Source organism: Monodelphis domestica, chromosome 1 (genome assembly GCF_027887165.1).
Source record: "Monodelphis domestica isolate mMonDom1 chromosome 1, mMonDom1.pri, whole genome shotgun sequence".
NCBI classification, from domain to species: domain Eukaryota; kingdom Metazoa; phylum Chordata; class Mammalia; order Didelphimorphia; family Didelphidae; genus Monodelphis; species Monodelphis domestica.
Window position 1 is genome coordinate 256949453 of NC_077227.1, and position 21922 is coordinate 256971374.

Genomic DNA, 21922 nt, shown 5'->3' on the forward strand with positions numbered 1-21922 from the left:
TGAGGAGAGGGATTGTCTTCCTTGTTTTACAGATGGGGAAGCCAAGTCTGAGAGATCCCTCAATTATGCTGCCCAAGGCCAAACAATTAGTAAGAGGTAGAATTGGGATGAGAACCCAGATTCTTTTTCTTTTTTTTATTAAAGCCATTTTAGAAATGTTAGCAACTTCCATTCTTCAGAGTCCAGCCCCTTTGTTTTCCAGATGTGGAAATATGCCCAACCCCAACTTCTCCATGAGGATAGGTGACTTGGTGATGCAGTTGGCTAAATGCTTTTTCCAAAACAAGAGCCTCCCTAGAGGAAAAATTAGATTTTTCCTAACCTCCAAGACAGTTGGACAAGAGAAGATTCTGATTGGAGAACAAGAGTTAGAGCATTTTCACCCTGGAGTCACTGTTCCCAACTGACTCAACACTCACCTCATTATCCCAATATAAGCAAAGGGGCAGCTATAAACTAAGCCAAGACTCCAAAAGTGGAGGAAATCTAACATGGAGAAGTGATACATACCCCTTGCACTTGTAGAGAAGTGTACCAAGCTTGGCAGTAGAATTTCCCTTCTTATAGTGTAAACTGAGAGATGGGTTTGGAGACAGGAAGACTCAAGTTCAAGTCCTGACTCAGGATATTACTAGTTGTGACTGGGCATATTTTTTACCCCTTTAGGTTTGTTTTCTCACCTATAAAAACAAAGGAGTAGAATGCCTTTCCAGCTTTCAATCCTTGATCCCAAGTCTCCTTCCAGCTCTCAAAAGAGGCTCAATCAGTTGTCATTTTTCTGATGCGTCTAGGGCTTATCTTTGGGGTTCCAAGGTCTAGCCCTCAACATAAACACCAGAAAGGTTTCTTTTCAAGCTGGAGAATGTGGGAAGCTGGGCTGAGTGGGAAGATTCCACAAATGGCGCCTCCTTAAGCACCACTCCAGAAAATGTTGCTTCACCTCTTATGGCACCAGAGTGCCACCTGCTGGCCTTGGGTCCATAAGGAAACCAGCCTAAAGCCAGTCAGCCTCCTTCAAACCATAGATCAGAGGTGACAGGATCCTTAGGAAACCAGCTAGTCCAACTCCCTCATTTTAAAGGGGAGGCAAGAATAAGTGCCTTGACCAAGTGGCAGTCAGATTTTTGAATTCAGGTTCTCCCATTCCAAATCCAACTGCAACCTGACTGTAAGCCAGGCTATTGTTTATGCCTGTGTTGACCAAGGTGAGAAAGAGAATTGTTCAGTTGTTTCCAAGCTCTGCCTCCTTGGACCATAGCTGTCCATAGTGTGAAGGGGAGGGCAGGTGAGCAGCTAGATGGCACCGTGGATAGTGTCAGGCCTGGAATCAGGCTCATCTTTGGAAGTTCAAATCTGGCCTCAGACATGTCCTACCTGTGTGACCCTAAGCAAGTCACTTTAGCCCTGTTTGCCTTTGTTCTTCATCTGTAAAATGAGCTGGAAAAGGAAATGTCAAACCACTCCAGTATGTTTGCCAAATGGAGTCATATAGTCAGACACAACTGAAACGAATGAACAACAGAACTGCCATGGGATTTTCTTGGCAAAAATGCTAAAGTAGTTTTCCATTTCCTCCTCCAGAATTATATGGGAAGATAATGTCATCCTCCAAATTGTCTGCCTTCTTCATTTGTTTTTTAAACCCTTATCTTTCATAATAGAATCAATACTGTATTTTGGTTCCAAGGTAAGGGCTAGGTGACAGGGGTTAAGTGACTTTTCCAGGGTCATACAGCTAGGAAGTGTCTGAAGCCAGATTTGAACCAAGGCCTGGCTCTCAATCCTCTGAGCCACCTACCTAGCTGCCCACTTTCCCTTCATTCTTCATAAACCAGCCAGAGGAAGATGGGAATGGAAGCGGCATGGAAACACTGGAGCCAAGGGGGATGTTTCAATTATCTATCTAAATCTTTGGGTTTCCTTTGATGAGCCTCAGAGGAGAGCTCACTCAGCATCCAGGGTGAGCACTGTGCAGATTAAGGAAACTGGGACACAGGTACCACTGGAGCCCTTTCAATTTAAAACATGGTTCAGACTGTTGGAGTAGGAATTCAGATGAAAGCACATGATTTATCATTTATTTGTGTATATAATTTGGGGTTTTGGTTTTATAAGATTATTCTCTTACAAAAATGAACATAGTTCAGAGGGCAGCTGGGTGACTCAACGGACCGAAAGCCAGGCCTAGAGAAAGGAGGTCCTGGGTTCAAATATGACCTCAGATACTTCCTAGCTGTGTGACCTTGGACAAGACATTTAATCCCCATTGTCTAGCCCTTTCAGCTCTTCTGACTTGGAATGGATAAACATTATTGATTCTGAGAGGGAAGGTATGGGTTAAAAAAAAAAAACATGGTTCAGGTATCAAAGCAACTGGATCTCATCTCACCATGTTGTCACTGTCACAGTCACTGAGAAAAGTCTACCCACTTCATTCTTCTTTTTAAAAGCCTTATCTTTCACCATAGAATCAATACTGTGTATAGGTTCCAAGGCAGAGGAGCAGTAATGGCTAGGCATTGGGGGTCAAGTGTCTTGCCATGGGGCTCACAGCTGGGAAGTGTCTGAGGCCAGATGTGAACCACTCAGTCCTCTGAGCCACCTACCTAGTTGCCCACTTTCCCTTCATTCTTCATAAACCAGCCAGAAGAAGATAGGAATGGATATGGTGCCGAAACATTGAAGCCAAGAGGGACGTTTCAATTATCTAGTCGAAAACCCTTCATGTTATAGCTGAGGAAACAGGTCTAACTAGGTCAGACTTGCCTAAAGTCTCAGAGCACACAGGTCTGACAAAGAGGAGCATAGAGGCAACAGACTAAAGGCCAAAAAAACAAACAAACAAACACAAAACTAAAAACAAAAACACTTTTATTGCTTTTCAAATTCACCACAGTCAGATAAGTAATTTCAACCTTCTCCCCCCCAACCCCTTCATTCATACAATGGGAGCAGCCTCATACCTGTGACTGGTCAAGCCATACCTCTGGCCTGGTGACCCCCTGCTCTATGGGCAGAGCTGGGAGAAAGAAGGGAGAGCGAAAGAAAAACCACCAAGGCATTATCATCCCCATAGCATCACTGGGCAGGAACCCAGATGCGGATCTCTTGGAAACATAGCTAGTTAAAGGCAAATGTCCAACTCTGCTGCCTTTGGGGGGAAATGGATAGAGAACTCTTTCTCCCCCAGCAGGAATTTGGTGCGTGACGTGGTCCAGAGAGAAGGAAGCTAAGAGGTTGAGTCAAGCTGCTGCCTCAACACAGGCAGTTTTTAGCCCCTCCTGGCTAACCCCCCAAAACACACACAACTTCTCTGGATCCCACTAACCCCAGAGGAGTGAATCAGATTCTAGACATGCAGTAGCAATGGACTCCCTATCCACTCCCCCTCACCACCAATACCTCCAAGAAAACTACAATCCTGCTTCAGTTTACCTGGATTTAATGAAGGCATCCCAGGGGATCGGGGCACTTTGAGGATCACCAAGTTCCTTGGAATTCAGGGGTCCCCATTATGCCCCCCGGGCCATCTCTATTCTTGGTCAGCCCCTCAATTTCCTTCAGACAGGCTCTGTCCAAGGAGGAAGCTCTATACGATTGCTTAAACTGCAGAAGTGGAGATACATAAGCCTTTCCTGCCATCAGGGTCAAGGAACCCACCCCTTCCCCACCTTCCCTAGGTCTTCTCCACCAGTCTCTAAAGCCCCAGACATAGTGGACATCTCCTGTGGGCCCCGCTCCATCAGTTTCATCCTCCTTTTCAGGAGAGCCCATAGAACTTGAAAATAAAAAACAAGAATAACAAAGACTACAAAACAGAAAAGGGATCCTACATGCCACAACAATGAAGAAATGGGCAAAGCAGCCAGTCACCTCCTGGGACTCTGTACCAGGGCCAGAAGGGGAAAGAAGAGCCAATTCTCTTGGGAGGAATGATCACTACCAAATTGAAGGGGTCCTGGTAGGGCAACAGGCCAGGCCAGCTCACCTCCAAACTTGCTCCTCTCTCTGCTCCTAGCATGCTTTCCTGGCATGGACCACTTCCCTCTCTCCCTTCTCTCCATCCTTAGGCATCAACCAGAGTAAGGCCATCATGGAGGGCTCGCTTCCACATGTAGTAAGTTGATCGAGCCGTGAAGGGAAAATGGGCACTGAATTCTTTATATGAGGGGAAGGTCTTTGACTCAAAACGGCGCTGTAAGAACAGCTTAGCCTGAGCCTTGAATTGGGTTGTGGCAATCACATCCATGACAAATACCTGGCCATTGTTGTTACTGTCACCACCCCCACTACCACCACCCCCTGCTACAGCATAGCCAGACAGGGTGCCATGGTAGGGCCCCAGAGAGCGATCCTCCCTGGGGGCTGCCTCCTTCTCGACACTGGGTAACACTGGTTTCCCTCCCACCTCTGCCTTCCCAGCAGCACCTAGGATCTCCTTATTGGGGATCTGGGAGGGGTGGTTGAAGCGAGAGTTAGGCCTGCCTTTGGCTGTGCCCTTCCAGAGCCAGAAGGAAGTGGGCGACAGGCTGGGGTAGCGGAGGCGGAATCGGCAGAATGGAAGGTACCCACTCTGGACCTGCCTCCTAGCAGCCCGGCGTAGTCGCTTCTGCCACCTGGCTAGGGAAGGCTTCAGGGGCAAGAGCCCACGAGCACTCGGTTGCACCTCAGCCAGCCCCTTCCTGACAGGAATTCCCTTTCCAGGATGTAAGACTTCCCCAGGGGGAGGATGAAAGCTCCCCCCTGAAAAAGACGGTGGGGTCTTGAAGTTGGGGTTCCCCTTGATAGCCTTCCTGCGCCAGTTATAGTAGGTAGACCGAGAGATGCCAGGAAAACTGCGCTTGAAGCATCGGTAGGGTACCAGCGTGTTCATGGAGATGCAGCGCTCCAGATAGCTCTTTGCTCCCTGCATGAAGACCCCCATTGGGCCAGGGTCCAGGGGACCGCTCTTCTTCCCCTCTGCTGACAGTTTTTCCAGCTCCTCCACCTCCAGGGATGCCCCAGACATGGGATCCTTGCTCACACCACCATCAGAGGTACCCTGAAGCTCATGCTTCCAGGCGTAGTAAGTGGACCTCGAGATTTCAGGAAACATCTGGCGGAAACGCTGCAAAGGGATTATGTTCCCGTCCTGGAAACACGACTGAAGGAAGTGCTTGGCAACAAAGCGCGTGGCTGCCTTCTGGCGGTGTTCTCGTGACTGGCGCTTCCATCGGTAAAAGGTGCTCTTGGTGATGCTGTACCGCTCTCGAAGATGAGAGTAGGTGAGCTGGGGGTCTTGGTTCAGCAGCTCCAGCGTCTCTGCTGGGGGAACCGGAGGAGGAGGCAGCGGAGGGCTGGCCACCTCTGCCTCTACTTCCTCCAACCCCACCACGGCAGAGAAATACTCCGGTTTGAACACTTGGCAGGCCAGCAGCTGGCCTGCCAACAGCTGCCCTGACCACATGATGTGCAGAGTGGAGGGGGGCTGGTTACAGCAGCGGGGCCTGATGAGTCGGTGGAAATAGGGCCTGATCTTGAGGTTCCACATGGGATAGATGGAATAGATATTATGTTGGAGGACTGAGGCCAGAGCATAAAGGTGCCACACATTGGCAAAGCTGTCAGGGAAGCAGGTAGCTTTAACGTCTATGTCAAAGATGGCCTCCAGAGTTGCAAGGGGAAGGCTGGTCATCTCTGGACTCTCCTCTGAGCAAAGGGAATAGCGGACAGCCTGTAGCATCACCTTAGAGTCAATCATGCCCTTCAGATAGTAATGTTTGTTCAGCAACATTTCCACTACAGTTCGGGCCCGGAGCTCTGAGCTCAGGCCAGGGCCACCCCACAGTAACACACTGGCCGCCTCGAACAGACGGCTCCCCTTCCCCTTGCATGCCAGGGGCAGCATGTTCTTAGGGGCATCTTCTGGATAAAGGCTGAGAGCCACAGAGTCTACATCCATCTCACCTTGGAACTGCTCCCCGCTGCGGCAACTGGGCAGAGAGAAAGAAGAGAGTGTCTTCTTGGCTTCCAGGGCCGCAGTGGTCAGGCCTTCCACACCAAAGCATTCTGCTGCTTCCTGAAGCTCCTGGAGCACACTCTGCACCAGCTGGGCCCTTGAGATCATTCTGCAGGGAAGAAAAAAGCAAAGGGTCAGGGAGGAAGCTGTACATGGGTGCCTAGAAGTAATTTCTTCCTCCTGCTAGCACCTCTGTTCATCTTTTCTTCCTTTGGAAAGTCCAAATACTTGACAGCTGGGATTCAAGGGAAAGGCTTTACTTTCAAAGTGGATCCAGGAACCCAGAGAACCTAGAAGTTCTTATTATCCTTTTTCAAGTCTTGGATCCCTTCTTCTCAAAATAATGTTTTTTAAAATGCCAAGAGACAGGATCTCAAAAGGAAACCAATTATTTTGAAATATAGGATGTAACCCTATGCTATCAAAGCATTTTTTTTAAAATGGGCTCACAAACCTCAGGTTAATATATCTCTGCCAGAGAATCCTGGTGCCAAAAGGACCTTAATGGATCATTTAGTCTAATCCTATCATTTTTGAGATTGGAAAAGAAGGCCTAAAAGAAATAAAGTGACTTGACCAAGGTCACCTGAGATCTCAGTAAAAAAGGCTAAATTTATATGAGGTCTTCTGCCTCTAAACTACTTCAGATTGCCCCAAACCTTCTCTTTCTACTGATGAACAAGCTAAAACCCACAAGGTGATAAGATTTATTCCTAAAATGATATAGTTAGCAAGTGGCAGTCAAGATTCTAAACCAGAGCTCCTGGCTCCTGGACTAGGGGTATTTCCTATAATCTCTACTTCTTCCCCTTTCCCCCCTCCCCAATAATTGCTGCCTTAAAAAATTCTTCTTCCAAAGACAGACCTATGCAGGGGGCAGTGAAGCCTCCCTGTTGTCCTCAAAAGCTAGCTGGAAAAAAGGAGCAAATTGCCCCACCAAGCCCGAGAGAAAGAAACTCTGGGTCCTAACTGTGCTGAGTGTTACTAGAACACAGCTGGGAACAGAGAATGAAGAATGGGTGAAAACCGTGGAGGCAAGGGGGTGGGGGCATCTCAACTTTCTTAAGCAGAGATAATTGTTAATACCATTCAGGTGGAACACACAGAGGCTTGATAGCTTCCTTTCCTAAGAGAAACAGGAGCTGGCCAAGTGATCTGGGAGACAGTGGGGTACATCATTCCATAATCGAGGAGGAGACAGGGTCCAGGGCAGGCAGAGAGAGAGAGAGAGAGCCCCAGTTGACAGCCCCTTATTCGTCCAGGAGTGTCCTATTTATAGTCAGCCTTTCCCTTCCTCAAGAAGTCCACACTGGCACACAACAGAACTTTCTTCTCTTATCTAGGAGCAAGCTCAGATGGGGAGGGGGTGCTATCATGCCCTCCCAACCCCCTTGTAAATGGATCTTCTACTCAGGACTCCAGGATTTTCCCAGATAAGGGGTGGTGGTAGTGGTTGAATTGTTTCAGTCACATCTGACTCTACATAGCCCCATTTGGGATTTTCTTGGCAGAGATACTGGAGAAACGAAAGAGAGTTAAATGACTTATCCAGGGTCACACAGCTTGGAGGTATGAGGCCCATTTTGAACCCAGGACCTCCCATCTCCAGGCCTGGCTCTCTATCCACTGAACCAACTAGCTACCTTGATGTGGGATGAGCTGACATTTATAATAAGGGGGCTAAACTAGTTTTGGTAATTTAAGTTCTAGATTTATGATCCTAGGTGAGATAAGGAGCCATCATTATTCCCATTTTATAGCTGGAAGAAGCTGAGGCTCAAAGAGGTACCCTGATTTGCTCAGGATCATATACATTCTCTGAATCCAGGGTTGTTGTTTTTTTTTAATCTTGAAATTCAGGTAATCTTTTCTATTTCAATGTGTTGTGGATCATATATCCCATTTCAGTAGAGAGCTTTAACCATGTGTTCTTGGGTACACTATAGCATTTCAGACAAAGAGTGGGAGCAGGGATGGCTTCCTGATCTCCAGAATTAAGAATGGCCCCAAAGAAAGAATCAATCATCGATAATTAATATCCTACCACATGTTGGGTAGCTAAGTGGTGCAGTGGATAGAGTACTAAGCCTGGAGTCAGGAAGACTCAACAACCCAGAGCCAGAATATCTGGGTCAAGTTCAAATCTGGCCTCAGATACTTACTAGTTGGGTGACTATGGGCAAATCACTCAAGCCTCTTTTCCTTGATTTCCCCACCAAATGAGCTAGAGAAAATAATGGACGACTCTAGTATCTTTGCCAAGAAAAGCCCAAATGGGGTTAGGAAGAGTCAAACATGATTAAATAACAACTGTGTCAAGAACTAGATGAGATACTAGGGATACAAAGTAAAAAAATACAATGTTCTCTGCCCTCAAGAAACTCTACGAGGAAAGACAAATTGTAAGTATGTAAATGTGCAAAATCTAGGTGAAATTAATACAAGGTAATTAAACAGAAGGGAGTGGTATTAGCTGGAAGAGGAGGAGGAAAGGTCTCCTACAGGAGCTAGTAGTTTAGCTGAACTTTGAAGGAAATTAGAGATTCTAAGAGATAGGAGAAAACTACTGTAAGGTGCCTTCCAGCTGGAGTTTATGATGTTTGTAATATATTACATATATAATATAGTTTATGTACCCTTAACAGTTACAAGGAAGTTTGGAATGAGTTGGCGTTAGCACTGGAGCTGGAGTTAAGAAGACCCGAGTTCAAATGTGGCCTCAGACATTTACCCTAGGCAAACCACTTAAACTGCTCGACTCAAGTTTCCTCAACTACCAAAAAAAATGGGGAAAATCATAGCATTTGAAATTGTACCTGGAATACTAAAGGAGATAATAGCACAATGCTAGTACAAAAATGCTAGCTATGATTATTATTTGTTATAAAACCCTTACTTTCTTAGTAAAAACTCAAGACAGGCAAGGACTAGGCAAAAGGGGTTAAGTCATTTGCCCAGGGTCACACAACTATGAAGTGTCATATTTCCAGATTTGAACCAGATCCTCTGGACTCCAAGCCAGATGCTCTATCCACTGTGCCATCTAACTGTTCTGATAGCTATTATTAAGGGAGTGTTTAGGTGAGTGAGTTAAGAAGATGAATTCTGTTTTAGGCATGCTGAATTTGAAATGCCTCCATGACTGAAATTCAGGGGGGGAAATCAAGATTAGGATTCATCTGATAAACATTGGAACTGATGAAATTACCCCAAGAGAATGTTTATCATAGAGAAAGGACAGCATTGGTCTTGGGGCACACTCAAGCAAAAAGGGTCAGAAGATAAAAGATCCAAAAGGAGATTGGGAAGAATCAAACAGGTGGGAGAAGAAGGAAAAATGAGCTACCAACAATGTCAAAAGTTACAGAGAAGCCAAGGAGGATGAGGACTGAGAAAAGGCCATGGGATTTAGTAGCTCAGATCAGCTTTCAGTAAGGTGTTAAGGGTCAAGATTTGGTTAGCAAATTCTGGAAAGCAATCTGAAACCTCACCCAAAAGACCACAAAACTGGATATCCTTTGACCAGGCAATGCTCCTATTGGGTCTGTATCCCAAAGAGATCAGAGCAAAAGGATAAGGATATAAATGTACAAAAATATGTGTGATGCTTCTTTTTGTGGTGACAAAGAATTGGAAACCAAAGGGAGTTTGGTTTCCATCAATTGGGAAATGGCTGAGCAAGTAGTGATGTAGCATTGTAATGGAATACTATTGTGCCTTAAGAAAAGACAAGACAATTTTGGGAAAACCTGGAAAGATTTCTATTAACTGGCAAAGTAAACAGAATCAGGAGAACATCCGATACAGCAGTGATGGCAAACCTATAGCATGGGTGCCAAAGATGGTATGCAGAACCTTCTCTGTGGCCTGTGGCTGTCTCTCTCCCACTCCCACTCCCACCCCCACCCCCACCCCCTAGACCCTTCCCACCAGTTTGTTAGTAGAAAGGCAGAGGGACTCAGGTGAAGCTACTCTCCTCCCCCTCTCCACTATGCCTGATGACATTTTTTCACATCTTCTGCCCCTCTACCCAGCAGCCCAATAGGAGCATACAGCTGGTAAGGTGGGCAGCTCACAGGAGGCAGATCTGGAGGGGAGCAGAGTGATGGGGCCACGACACTCCCCCTCTCTATACTCAGTGAGGTCATTCCTCATTTCCCCTGCCCCTCTGTCCAGAAACCCAATGGGAGTACTTTTTCCCTCCCCACTGTGGTGGAAAGTGAGGCAGCAGGGTATAATCAGCACTGATGTGGGAGGGGCACAGCACATGGTCTCTGGGGAAAATTGGCATGGCACTTGATGGGAGGTGGGGGTAGAGGCAGAGCCTGGTACTCCATCTCTAAAAGGTCTGCTATCACTGGTATACAGTTGTATAATGATCAACTGTGAAGTATTAAATTGTCAGCAATGCAAGCATCTAAGGTAAGCTGAAAAGACACATGATGAAAAATGCTATCCAGAGACATAGAAAGAACTGTTGGAGTCTGAATGCAAATTGACCCATACCATTTTCCACTTTATTTCCTTTATCAAATTTTTCTTGCATGTATGACAGCACTAGGATAACCTATGTTGGATTATTTACCACCTTGAGAAAGGAGGGAAAAGAGAATCTGGAAATCAGAATGTCAGAATATAATTGTTAAAAATTATTTCTAGGGAAAGCAAAGTGGCTTAGTAGATAGAAAACCAGGCCTGGAGATGGGAGATCCTGGGTTCAAATGTGACCTCAGCCACTTCCTAGCTGTGTGACCCTGGGCAAATCACTTAATCCCCAAGGTTTTGGGTTTTTTTTTTAAGGGCTAGGTGGGAATCATCTAGTCCAACTTTCCCATCCCAGAGAAACTGACTGTTCACAAAGGACTTCTCCAAGGTCACACAAGCACTAGTAAAAAAACAGCCAAGTTCCTTAAACTTTCATCAGTCTCCACATGTCCCAATCACACAAGCTGTGCTCAGAGGCTCCATCAGAAGCTCCTAGATACTGTCAACCAGCATTTCTTAAGTAAACACAACTTTCACACCAAACACTGGGGGATACAAAGTCAAAAATGGGGTCCTTTACCCTTAAGGAGTTCACATTCCAATGTCAGAGGGGACATGCAAATAACTATGTACACACAAGGCGCAGTGTACACACAGAGTGTAAATGGAAGGTGAGCTCAAAGGAAAGGGGAGGAATGGGAAATAACCCAGAAAAACCTCTTGCAGAATATAGGATGGGTTCAGAGTCCAAGGGGTTGGAATTTTCCTAAATATATATATATATATGGATGGAATTGGGAAGAATACAGATTGGAAATTTCCTCAAGGTTAACCTTAAATATAATGTTTTATCCCCAGTAAATGCTTAATGAATGTTAACTGAGTTGCCTACAAGACTAATTTTATACCACCTCACTTTCCTGAGGCGACTACTGCTGAGGAGTATGAGTGGTAAATGTGACTAGTAAGCCACAGACCTGAACTCAACCAGGATGCCAGAAGGCTCCTTGCTATTCCTTGCACATGATACTCCATATCTCCAACACTGAGCATTATCACTCACTGTCTCCTAAATCTGCAAGGTCCTCCCTCCTCATCCCCATCTCCCAGCTTCCCTGGCTTCCTTCAGGTCCCAGATAAAACTCCACCTTCTTCAGAAAGACTTTTCTGATCCCCCTTAATTCTAGGGCCTTCCAAGTGTTGATTATTTCCCACTTAATCCTATTTCCACTTTATCTTAGGATATATGCTAGGATAGGCTATATATTGTCTTAGTTTATATAATACATAATATAAATTTGATGGATTACATGTCTATACAGTATGTTTAAAGAAGTGTGTAATATAAATTTTATATGTTGTCTATTATATATAGTAAATGTTTAAAATAGTATGTATGTTTTCTATCATATGGTATATATAATATAAAAACCGCATAATACAAATTACATATTTATATTATGTTGTATATTTTAACAGTATATGTTATAAATGTTATATATTGTGCTGTATATTATGTAACAGTATGTTAAACAGTATAATTTTATATGTGCTATATATACTGTGTACATGTTTAAAACAATATATGATAAAAAACTTATATAATGCATATTATATACAATATGTTTAAAACAGTACATAATATAAAATTTATATATTATATGCTGTTATATACAATAGGTTCAAAACCACAATATAAATTTCTATTCTATGCTATATATCATATACAGCATATAAATTGTTTATGACACAAATCCTATCATATATTCTTTACTATTTATATAATATGTAATATCTTTATAGGATATGGGTTATATGTGGCATTAAATAGTATTATGATACTATGTATATGTCATATTATAGTTCCAATATATCTGAGCATGTTTGTATCTCTATAGTTGTTTGCTTCTCTCCCCACATTTGACTGTGAGTTTTTTGCCTTTCTGCTATCCCCAGTATTTTAGTCCTGGGTCTGGCACATAGTAGGCACCTGGTTGCTGGTTGCACACCAGATGCTGGTGGACTGACTGCCTGGGGTCAGCCATCCTGAATCTTTCATGTGTTCTCAAGACAAATTTCTCATCTCTCTCCCCCCTTTCCCTGTTGGAAACCTGTGTACATAGTACCTCAGGGACTCAGATCCCAGGTTCTTCAGAAGTGAGAATTTGTTCTCTGCATCTACCCTGCTGTTTGCTTTGCTGTTGCTGGCCTGCGATGCTTTCCCTCTTTCCTCCTTCAACATCCCCCATGGTGATGGCAAAAGAACAAGGAAGGTGGTGAGAAAGGAGAAGAATTTAGGATTTTACAGAATCTCAAAGTTGGAAGGAATCTACAGCATCGTCATTTGGCAAAATTCCTTCCTAATAACTTTGCCAAGTGTGTATCAGGTCCCAGGAGCTCCCAAAGCCACTGTATCCCTAACCCTAACCCAAGTGTGTTAAGCCCTGGGAACTGGACCCACCTGGGTATCTCCCTTCAGTAACCCTGCCCCCCCCTTTGTATTGTCTATTCTATCCAGCTCAGTGGTTATCTTACCTTCTTGGCTTCTAATCCAGGGGTCCCCAAAAGTCTTAGAAGTTTTTAGCTTTGTTAAGCCAAATAATAAACACCCTGTATCTAATCAGATTCAAAAAGTATGTATTAATGTACTAAAACCAGTCACTGTCCTCAAGGAACTTCTATTTTGTTGAGCATCTTTCAGTAATGTCTTATTTTCAACTCACTGGGAGAAAAGGTAGGGGCTCTCTTCATCTCCCACAGTGTTATTGCTATAGTTGTTGAGTAATTTTTTAGTCGTGTCGACTCTTCATGACCCCATTTGGGGTTTCTTGGCAAAGATACTGGAGTGGTTTTTGTCATTTCCTTCTCCAGCTCTTTTTACAGATGAGGAAACAAGAGGTCAACAGGAGCAAGAGACTTGCCCAGGATCATACCAGCCAGAAAGTATCTGAGGCCAGATTTGAACACAGGAACATAAGGCTTCTTGACTCCAGACCCAGCACTCTATCCACCTAGCTGCTTGACAGTATTGAGCACATAGTAATTGTCGACTCATTCATTCTCCAAACTGACCAGGAGGTCATTCAAATCCAAAAGGGAACTCTTGTTTTGTTCAATCACTCAGTCTCGACTGACTCTTCGTGACCCCATGGACCCTAGCAATGAGATCTCAACCTCTCCCCGACTCTATTCACTACCCCATCATGGATTATCCCAATTCTGACCCTTGTTCAAGTCTCCCCATCACCGGGGAGAGGGAGAAAGGAGTGACTGCCATATTAAGGAAGTTACTCTTTCTCCCTCCAATGGAAGCTAGCAAGTTTTACCCTGATCCCGTGAAAATGGGGGCTCCAGAGCTGGATGGAAGAATGTGTGGGAGGTGAAGGGCAGACACAGACCTCCAGCTCTTAAATGGAAGCCTCCCACACACAGTACAACCAAAACTGGGACAGAAATCAATTACACCTTTCAATGACCCTGAGGGCCTAGAAAGGCCACCAGCAAGCCTAAGGCACAGATGGGAAAGGGGAGTTTAAGGGGTGAGAAGAAAGGAAGAAAACAAATTGAAAGAAAGGGGAAAAGCAGAATGCCATTATCAGTTGCCCCTGAGCACCAGCAACCAGTTGGAGATTGTGGGGAATGGGCCCAGGCCCATAACAGGCTGGAGAAATATCTACAAGAGACCAAGTCACTTGGGAGTTGCATGAACTAGGAAAATGTGGAGTTGACTAGTTGACCTTCTAAGGCCCTAGTCAGCCCCAATAGTAAGAACTAAGATAGTATCTCCAGGCTAGAGAAATCCTAGAAACTGGGGAGGGGCCAAGCTCAGGCTCATTGTGTTGGGTGGGAAAGGGATTTAGTTGGGGTGGGGGGTGGGGAGAAAGAAAAACCTTATGAAACAATCTCCCTTCCCTATCTTCCCCCTCTCTCTCCCCAATGCCAACCCAAAAACAGCAAAGAAAGAAAAGTGGGGGCGGGGGGTTCTCCTTCAGGGGCGGAGGTTCCTGGAAACAAGGATGAAGTCCACCCCATTCCCGTGCTTCACCTGGCCTCCTTTCTCCCACTGCATCAGCTCCAGACACCCCAAGCTGACTCAGCAGCGGCATGCACCCCACTCAAACGTCCCCTTCTTCCACCCAGATTGGGACATTGGGGGAACTTCACCCTACCGACCTTGTAGCCTGAAGCCCTGCAAGGGCTCCCAGTACCTGGTCCCAGGGTCCACCTTCTCGCTCTGAACTTCTCTGCCTTGGACACTTAAATCCCAGGGCGGGAATCCCACCGGGTCTGGCTTCCCCAGCTGGGCACCATATTCACACTGGATCTGGTTTCAAATCTGGAGTGAGCCATTTTACACTGAACCAAACCATCCACGGCCAACTGGCGAGTGTGTGAAAAGATTTAAGCTCCTCCCTTCCCCCCACCAGGAAATAGTCCATCCTCAAGTGCTCTTGTCTCAAGATGAAAGAAGTGTAGATTCGGGGGGTCACTTCCAAAGCTAAAGTGATAATAGCTATTGTCCCAGGACCCTCAAATCAGCGGGACTTCTTAAAGTGGCAGTTCGGCAACTGACCCCAAACCATTCAGGAAAACTACCCAAACTGGAAGATCTCAGTTTCTAATTAAAAAGAAAAAAAAGTCTTCTAAAATGCGGAGGAGGTGGGGGTGGGCCAAGTCAGGGAACAGAGCAAGTCTGAGGCCAAGCCCGTCTCCCTGGGGGAGGTGCGGAGAGCCGAGGTTGGGGTCTGGAAACTGACTACTTGATTGATTGACTAGGAACCTTGGGGGCGCTTTAGTTTTCCCAAAAACCCATACCACACACACCCCCTCCCTCCCACCTTCGCCCAGTCCCTTCCAAAGAAGACAGTAGGAGGCTGAAGTCCTTTGCCTTAGGTCTCCAGCTTTAGAAGTCAAGGAAAAAGTCACCCGTAGATAAGTCCTCATCCCATCCCAGAACTCCCCAGTTACCAGCACCATCTCTGCGCAGGAGTCCTCACCCTGTATGCCTTCAATTGGGTTTCCGAACCCTATCATTGCTCCCCGAGACAGCCCCCTCTCCTCAAAGATCACGAACTCCACAGTCCCGAGGGAGCTCCCAAGGGTCTAGGCCAGGGCTAAAGATGTCAGATGTATGCATGTGTGTATATGTGTTTACGTGTGTGTATTGAGGGGAGGGGTTACTTTGGGGAAGAAAGTGAACAGGAGAATAAAGAACCGAGCCACCAAGGGGATGGGGGTGGGGTGAGTCAACCTTCTGCCCCCTCCCCCTTAGATTCACCGCAGTCAGCTTACCAACAGAACACCAGAGAGGGAAGAGCCTTCAATCGGGTCCTATCTAGCCCATCCCGGTGGGGGAGGCAAGACTGAATTGTTCCCTGCAGTGTCTTTTCCCCAGGGCTTTTTCCTGTCTGGTTTTAACCCTTTTTGTGCCCAAGATTACCTAGCTACCTAGGTTCCAATTCTCTTCCTCAGTAAATCGTCACCTGTATTCCTCCACCTTTCCTTTCTTTCCCTCTCGGCCAGACCCTCCTCCTCCAGGATCCATCGGAGGAAGCCAATTCCTTCCATTTAAGAAGCAGAAACTCTTCACTTACCTTACCTTGGGCAGTTCCTGGGAAATGGCCCTCCATCCCACTCTTTCAATTTCTAGAAATCAAGAGATCCATCTTCTCAATTTTCTTCTTACAAGATCTTCCAGAAGTTATCTTTGCCTAGGATTGCAATTCTCTATGTCGCTGATCTTAAGCCCCAACTTGTCTCTTTAAGGTCCTTTTGATTTGTAAATCTGTGGTCTTTGATCTCTAGGTCTGAGATATCCAACTCTCTTCTTCTGTACATTGCTCAAACTACTGGCACCTATTAAATTCTGGGTCTCAAAACAAAATCCAACTCCAAGGAAACTAGAGCTGCCCCAATTCTAGATGTTCGGACCCGAGTAAATGATCATTCTCCTGCCCCACCCCCACCCATTCAATTCAATTCAATTCAATTCAAGTTCACTAAGAACTGGATAAATGCAAAGCACCAAACTAGAGTAAGAGAATACAAAAAAACCCAAAACCCAAAAACCCAGCCCCAGCCCTCAAGGAATTTACATTCTTCTGGGAATTTACTTACCTCACTTTTGGGTGTCATCTTCGACTCCTCCCTCCAATCTCCGTCAATTAATCACTAAATCCTAATCTCAAACTGCTTTCATTCCCAAGGATTCCCAAGGTCATTTGCCACCCTAGTTCACGCCCCAATTATCCTTCTACCCCCCCCCCCAATTTTTTAAACTTCAATACCTACTCAACTGGACTCCTTGCTCTCTACCTCTACCCTCTACAGTACCTTAGCTGATGCACAACTTTGAGAGACCCACTTTCCTAAAAGCCTTTCTTGGCACTCCATAGTTTATATGCTATTTTCTAAACTTCTTGGGTTTCCAATATACTTTTTTACCTTAATCTCATATTACTTCCCTTCAAGTACTCTCTGTGATTAGCTAACTTTAGTTCCCCTACTTGTTTCTTCCTTTCCTAGCCCTATGCCATTGTTCTTAGTATAACTGATGCCACCCCCACATCCAGACTCTACCAGATGACAATACTCTTCTTTTTGGTAATCCTCACCTCCTGTTTTAGAATCAATACACAGCAGAGGAGTGATTAGGGCTAGATAATGGGGTTTATACTGCTAGGAAGTGTTGGAGGCCAGATTTGAACCCAGAAACTCCCATGTCTGGGCCTGACTCTCAATCCACTGAGCTACCCCACAAAATAAACTCTTCTAAGAAGCCTTCCCTGAACTCCTTTATCACTATCCCTCTTCCCACTCCAAACCTAAATGTCCAGATTACCTATACCTTGCCTACAAGTTTATCACTCTGTTTGGCTTTTAAAGTCCTTTTCAGTTTAGCCCCTTCTATCTTTCCAGGCTTACACCTTACTCCCCTTTCTTTATTCTAGTCTAGTGATCATCCAGTGACCGATCTCCTTGAAAAGATTCTTGAAATTCCTTTAAAAAAGATACCCCATCTCCTGATTCATCAAATTTCCTCTTTACTTTTTTAAAAATAAATTACTTATACCTTTTGGATTATTTTTTTACAATACCAAAATTTCTTCCAATATGCCTCTTCCTCCCCATCTCAGAGAACCATTCCATATAATATATATGTTTTAACTCTTACCCTTTGAGTCTTAGTAAAGATTAAGACAAAAGGGCAAGGGCTAGGTAATTGAGGTTAAGTGGTTATTGGGTCACTCAGCAGGAAGTGTCTGAGGTCAAATTTGAACCCATATCCTTCTAACTCCAGAGCTGGTGCTTCATCCACTGTGTCACCTAGCTGCTCCTAAGGAATATTTTTTAAAGAAAAAAAATTTTTTTTAAATAAGAAATATAATCAGAAAGTCTGAAAACATGTCCAGTGTAACACTTCTACAAAGGAGTGGAATGGGAGTATCTGATCATATATATTCTTTAATGTCCAGCTTGGTGCTTTGTTGTTTGGGTTTTTTTTACAATTTTGCAAGGTAGGTTTGTTCTTTTTGTTCACATTGTTGTAGTCATTGTATATGTTGTTTTCTCTGCTCTATTTACTTCTCTTGGCTTCAGATCCTGTTAATCTTTCCATTGTCTGTATTCCTCATATTCCACCTATCTTACAGCATAGCAATATTCTGGTATCAGTGTCTTTCCCTGGTTCTTCTCCAGGTCTGTAATTTGGTCCTCCTCATCTTTATCTCTTCCCTTCCCTGGCTTTCCTTCAAATGTCAGTTAAAATCCCACCTTCTGCAAAGAGCCTTTCCCAATCCTCCTTTGACTCTAGTACCTTCCCTATGAGATTATCTCCACTTTTATCCTGACTATCTTGTTTGTACATAGTTGTTTGCATGCTGTCATTCGATTGTGAGATCCTTGAGGACAGGGACTGTCTTTTGCCCTACTTTGCAAACCCAGCATTTAGCACAGCCCCTTGTACATAGTAGACACTTATTGACTTGACTTATCACATTCTCATTTGCATTACAGCTGTATTTGTAAATACCTTATCTACATTACTAGATTGTGAGCTCCTACAGAGAAATGCCTTACCTCATTTATCAACTTGGGTCCCACCAGGCTAGTCCAGGATCTTAGGTATACTTAACAGACACAAATTTTCTTAGAATTCAATTTAAATGAAGCTTCTCCATCATCATCAAAAAGCATTTATTTCAGAACCATTTACAAAGAAATCTGCTCAGACAGGGTCACTGCCTTCCTCTTACTTAACCAGCTTACAAATGATGGATGACACAGATAAACAGGAAAGGTTTTGACCTAGATGGTAGCTCTGAGGTCTCTTCCAGTTCTAGAATTAAGATCCTTTGATCCTAAGTGTGGGGCAGACAATGGTCTTGTGTGATTTGATCTCTTTATTTCAGAGTCAAAAGATTCAGCCAACATTCAAATTGTCTACACATCAAAAAATACTATTCCACTAAATGGAGGGCCTTCCTGGGCAACTCCACTTATCCAGAGGAGAAAGAAAGAAGGAGGGAGGGAGAAAGGAAGGGAAAAAATAGAAGGAAGGAAGTAGAATGGGGGTTCAGAGCCAGCAACCAAGGAAGGAAGGAAGGAGGAAAAGAAGAAGGGAAGGAAGGAAAGAGGGAAAGAAGAAGGGAAGGAGGGAAGGACATTTATTAAATAGAGTGCTAGGCATTGTACTAAATTCCAGTACCACTCCCTCAAGTAGTTTCCATAAAGAAAGATAACATGTGCATAAAAGATAGTGGTAACATGATCTTTCCAGGAATTAATTAATGATCCCCAAGGCTAAATGTGGAGATATCAGGGAGGACACTCATGTGGAGCAAGAGAAAGGGTATTCTAGAAGTAACAGAGAGCAGCACTCTCTGTGTTGGATCCGGATTGGGCCATGTAATTCTCAGAAGTACTTGAGAAGATTAATTCACTCTCACTGAAATGTATATTCAAATTAAAATGATGTACACATGCTGGACAGTACTGTGGAGAGGAAAGAGTTTATCGCAAAATCAAAGGAAAGGTAATAGGTTCAGTATCCCTATACCAAAAAAGTTGGGGATTCACACAGGCAGGCAGTTTGAGTTGCATGGTGTAGACAACTCTGAAAGAAGAAAATTCAGATTTACAAAAAAAAGAAAAAAGGCACATAGTATTCGATAAAATATTTTAGATTTGGAACTGGAAGGGAAACCATTTAGTTATTAGATGGTAGGTTGCTAGTTCATTGGATCATTGACTACTAGAAAGAACTTTAGAAGCCTTCTAATACAACTAATACACCGTTGGTGGAACTGTGAACTGATCTGACCATTTTGAAGAGCCATCTTGAATTATGCCCAAAGAGTTATAAATATATTTATACTTTCTTTGATCCAGCAACACTATTGTTAGGTTCATTTCCTAAGGTGATCAAAGAAAAGGAAAAGACTATATGTCCTAAAATGTTTATAGCAATAAATGGTAGCAAAGAAATGGAAATTGATAGGATGCCCATCAATTAGGGATTAGAAAAACAAGGTGTGACTTATGATTGTGATGGAATACTATTTCATTGTAAGAAATAAATTTTTTTCAATGTGAAAAAAAGTTGAGACTTGCATGAAATTATGAAGAGTGAAACAAGCAGGACCAAGAGAACATTATATACAGCAACAGAAATATAGTTTGAAGAATAACTTGTGCATGTCTACCTCCAGAAAAAGAACTGAAAAACAGAAAAGCAAGACATAGTTTTATATATACATTAATAGTTATTATTTTGTCAAATGATACCTTCTCTAGTGTAGAGAAGAGAGGGGAGAGAGGAAGGGAGATACTTGGGAACTTTAATGTTACTTTAATGTAACAAACAAATAATATTTTTTAAAGTCTTATAGTCCAACATCCTTATTTTACAAATGAAAAAATTAAGTTAAAAGATGAATTTGAACCCAAATTATTTGACTTCCAATCCCATGTTCTTTCCACTAGAATACTTTCTAGTGGCTTATAACAGGAATTCATAACTGGCATATCCTTAAAATAAATTCTCTTTTTCAGAGAGGAAAATTTGGGTTATAAAAATATAGAAGAATATTATTATGTCATAATAATTAAAGAAAGAGAAACCTGAGAAAACTTAGATGGGCTGATACAAAATGAAGTGAGCAGGTCTAAAGAATAATTTATATAATAACTATAAAATTATAAAGAAAAACACCTTTAACATTTTGTTTTTAATAACATTTTACTTTCCATTAATTATATGTAAATTTTTTTGACATTCCATGATTTTTGAATTCCAGTTTTCTCCCTCTTTCCCTTCCTTCTCCCCTCCTGTATATGATAAACTCCATCAAAGACTTCTCAGGTTTCTCTAAATCTTTCTCTTTATTAATTTCTTATAACGTAATAATGTTCTTTTACATTAATATATAATAATTTGTTCACCCATTTCTCAACTGATAAGTACCAATTTTTTCCAGTTCTTTGCCACAAAACAATAATAATAATAGCTAATTTTGATATAATGTACCAGGCATTGTGCTAAGCACTTTATAGTTTTTATCTCATTTGGTCCTCACAGCAACCCTGGGAAGTAGGTGCTATTATTATAACCATTTTATAGATGAGGAAATTGAAGCAACTAGAAATTTAGTGATTTACCTAGGGTTACCCAGATAGCAAGCATTTGAGGTCAAATTTGAACTCAGGTCTTCCTAAAGCTCTATCTACTGCACCATCTATCTCGCTATCTATAACAAAAAGTATTGCCATACATATCTGTACATCTGAACATTTTCCCTCTTTCCTTGATCTCTTTGGGAAGTAGGAGCCTGGTAGTGGTATTGCTGAGTCAAAGTGATGTACAGTCTAGTGACTTTTTAGGTTGAATATCAAATTGTTTTCCAGAATGGTTGGGCCCATTTTCAGCACCACCAACAATGAACACATCAATATACCTGCTCTCTCACATCTCCTCTAAGAATATCATTTTTATTTTTGTGTTATCTTTGCTGATAGTTTTGAGGTGGAATCTGTTTTAATACGTATTTCTTAATGATTTAGAACTTTTTTATATGTTATTGATGGCTTATACTTGTTCATTTGAGAATTCCTGTTCATATTCTTTGGTGAATAACTTTTATTCTTATATATTTGCATCTATTTTATATATTTTATTATATTTTTACATATTAGATTTATATTTACTATATTTATTTATATGATATGTTTTATTAGACATAGAAATTGATTGCAAAGGTTCATTCCCAGTTAACTATTTCCCTCCTGACATTAATAGTTTTTATTGTCTTTGTATAAAACTTTTACAATTTTATATAGTTAAAATTGTTTATTGTATCTTCTATGGTCCTTTCTATCCTCATGTTTGGTCAAGAAGTCTTTCCTTATTCATCATTTTGAAAATTGTTTATGGGGGCAGCT

The 21922-nt window shown here is 43.0% G+C and overlaps 1 protein-coding gene across 2 annotated transcripts; it reads right to left on the minus strand.

Moving 5' to 3' along the window:
* Window positions 1–2854: 2854 nt before the first annotated feature.
* On the minus strand, window positions 2855–14939 carry VRTN (vertebrae development associated). 2 transcript variants are annotated; one of them, XM_007472823.3, is made up of 2 exons: window positions 14657–14939; window positions 2855–6107 (listed from the first exon to the last, which is right to left on the minus strand). In XM_007472823.3, exon 2 carries the CDS (start codon window positions 6104–6106, stop codon window positions 4067–4069), a length of 2040 nt encoding a protein of 679 aa, XP_007472885.1. In that variant the 5' UTR covers window position 6107; window positions 14657–14939; the 3' UTR covers window positions 2855–4066. The 2 variants fall into 2 exon arrangements, with proteins under 2 accessions (XP_007472885.1, XP_001375329.1); XM_001375292.3 differs by lacking the exon at window positions 14657–14939 and adding an exon at window positions 6864–7014.
* Window positions 14940–21922: the final 6983 nt, after the last annotated feature.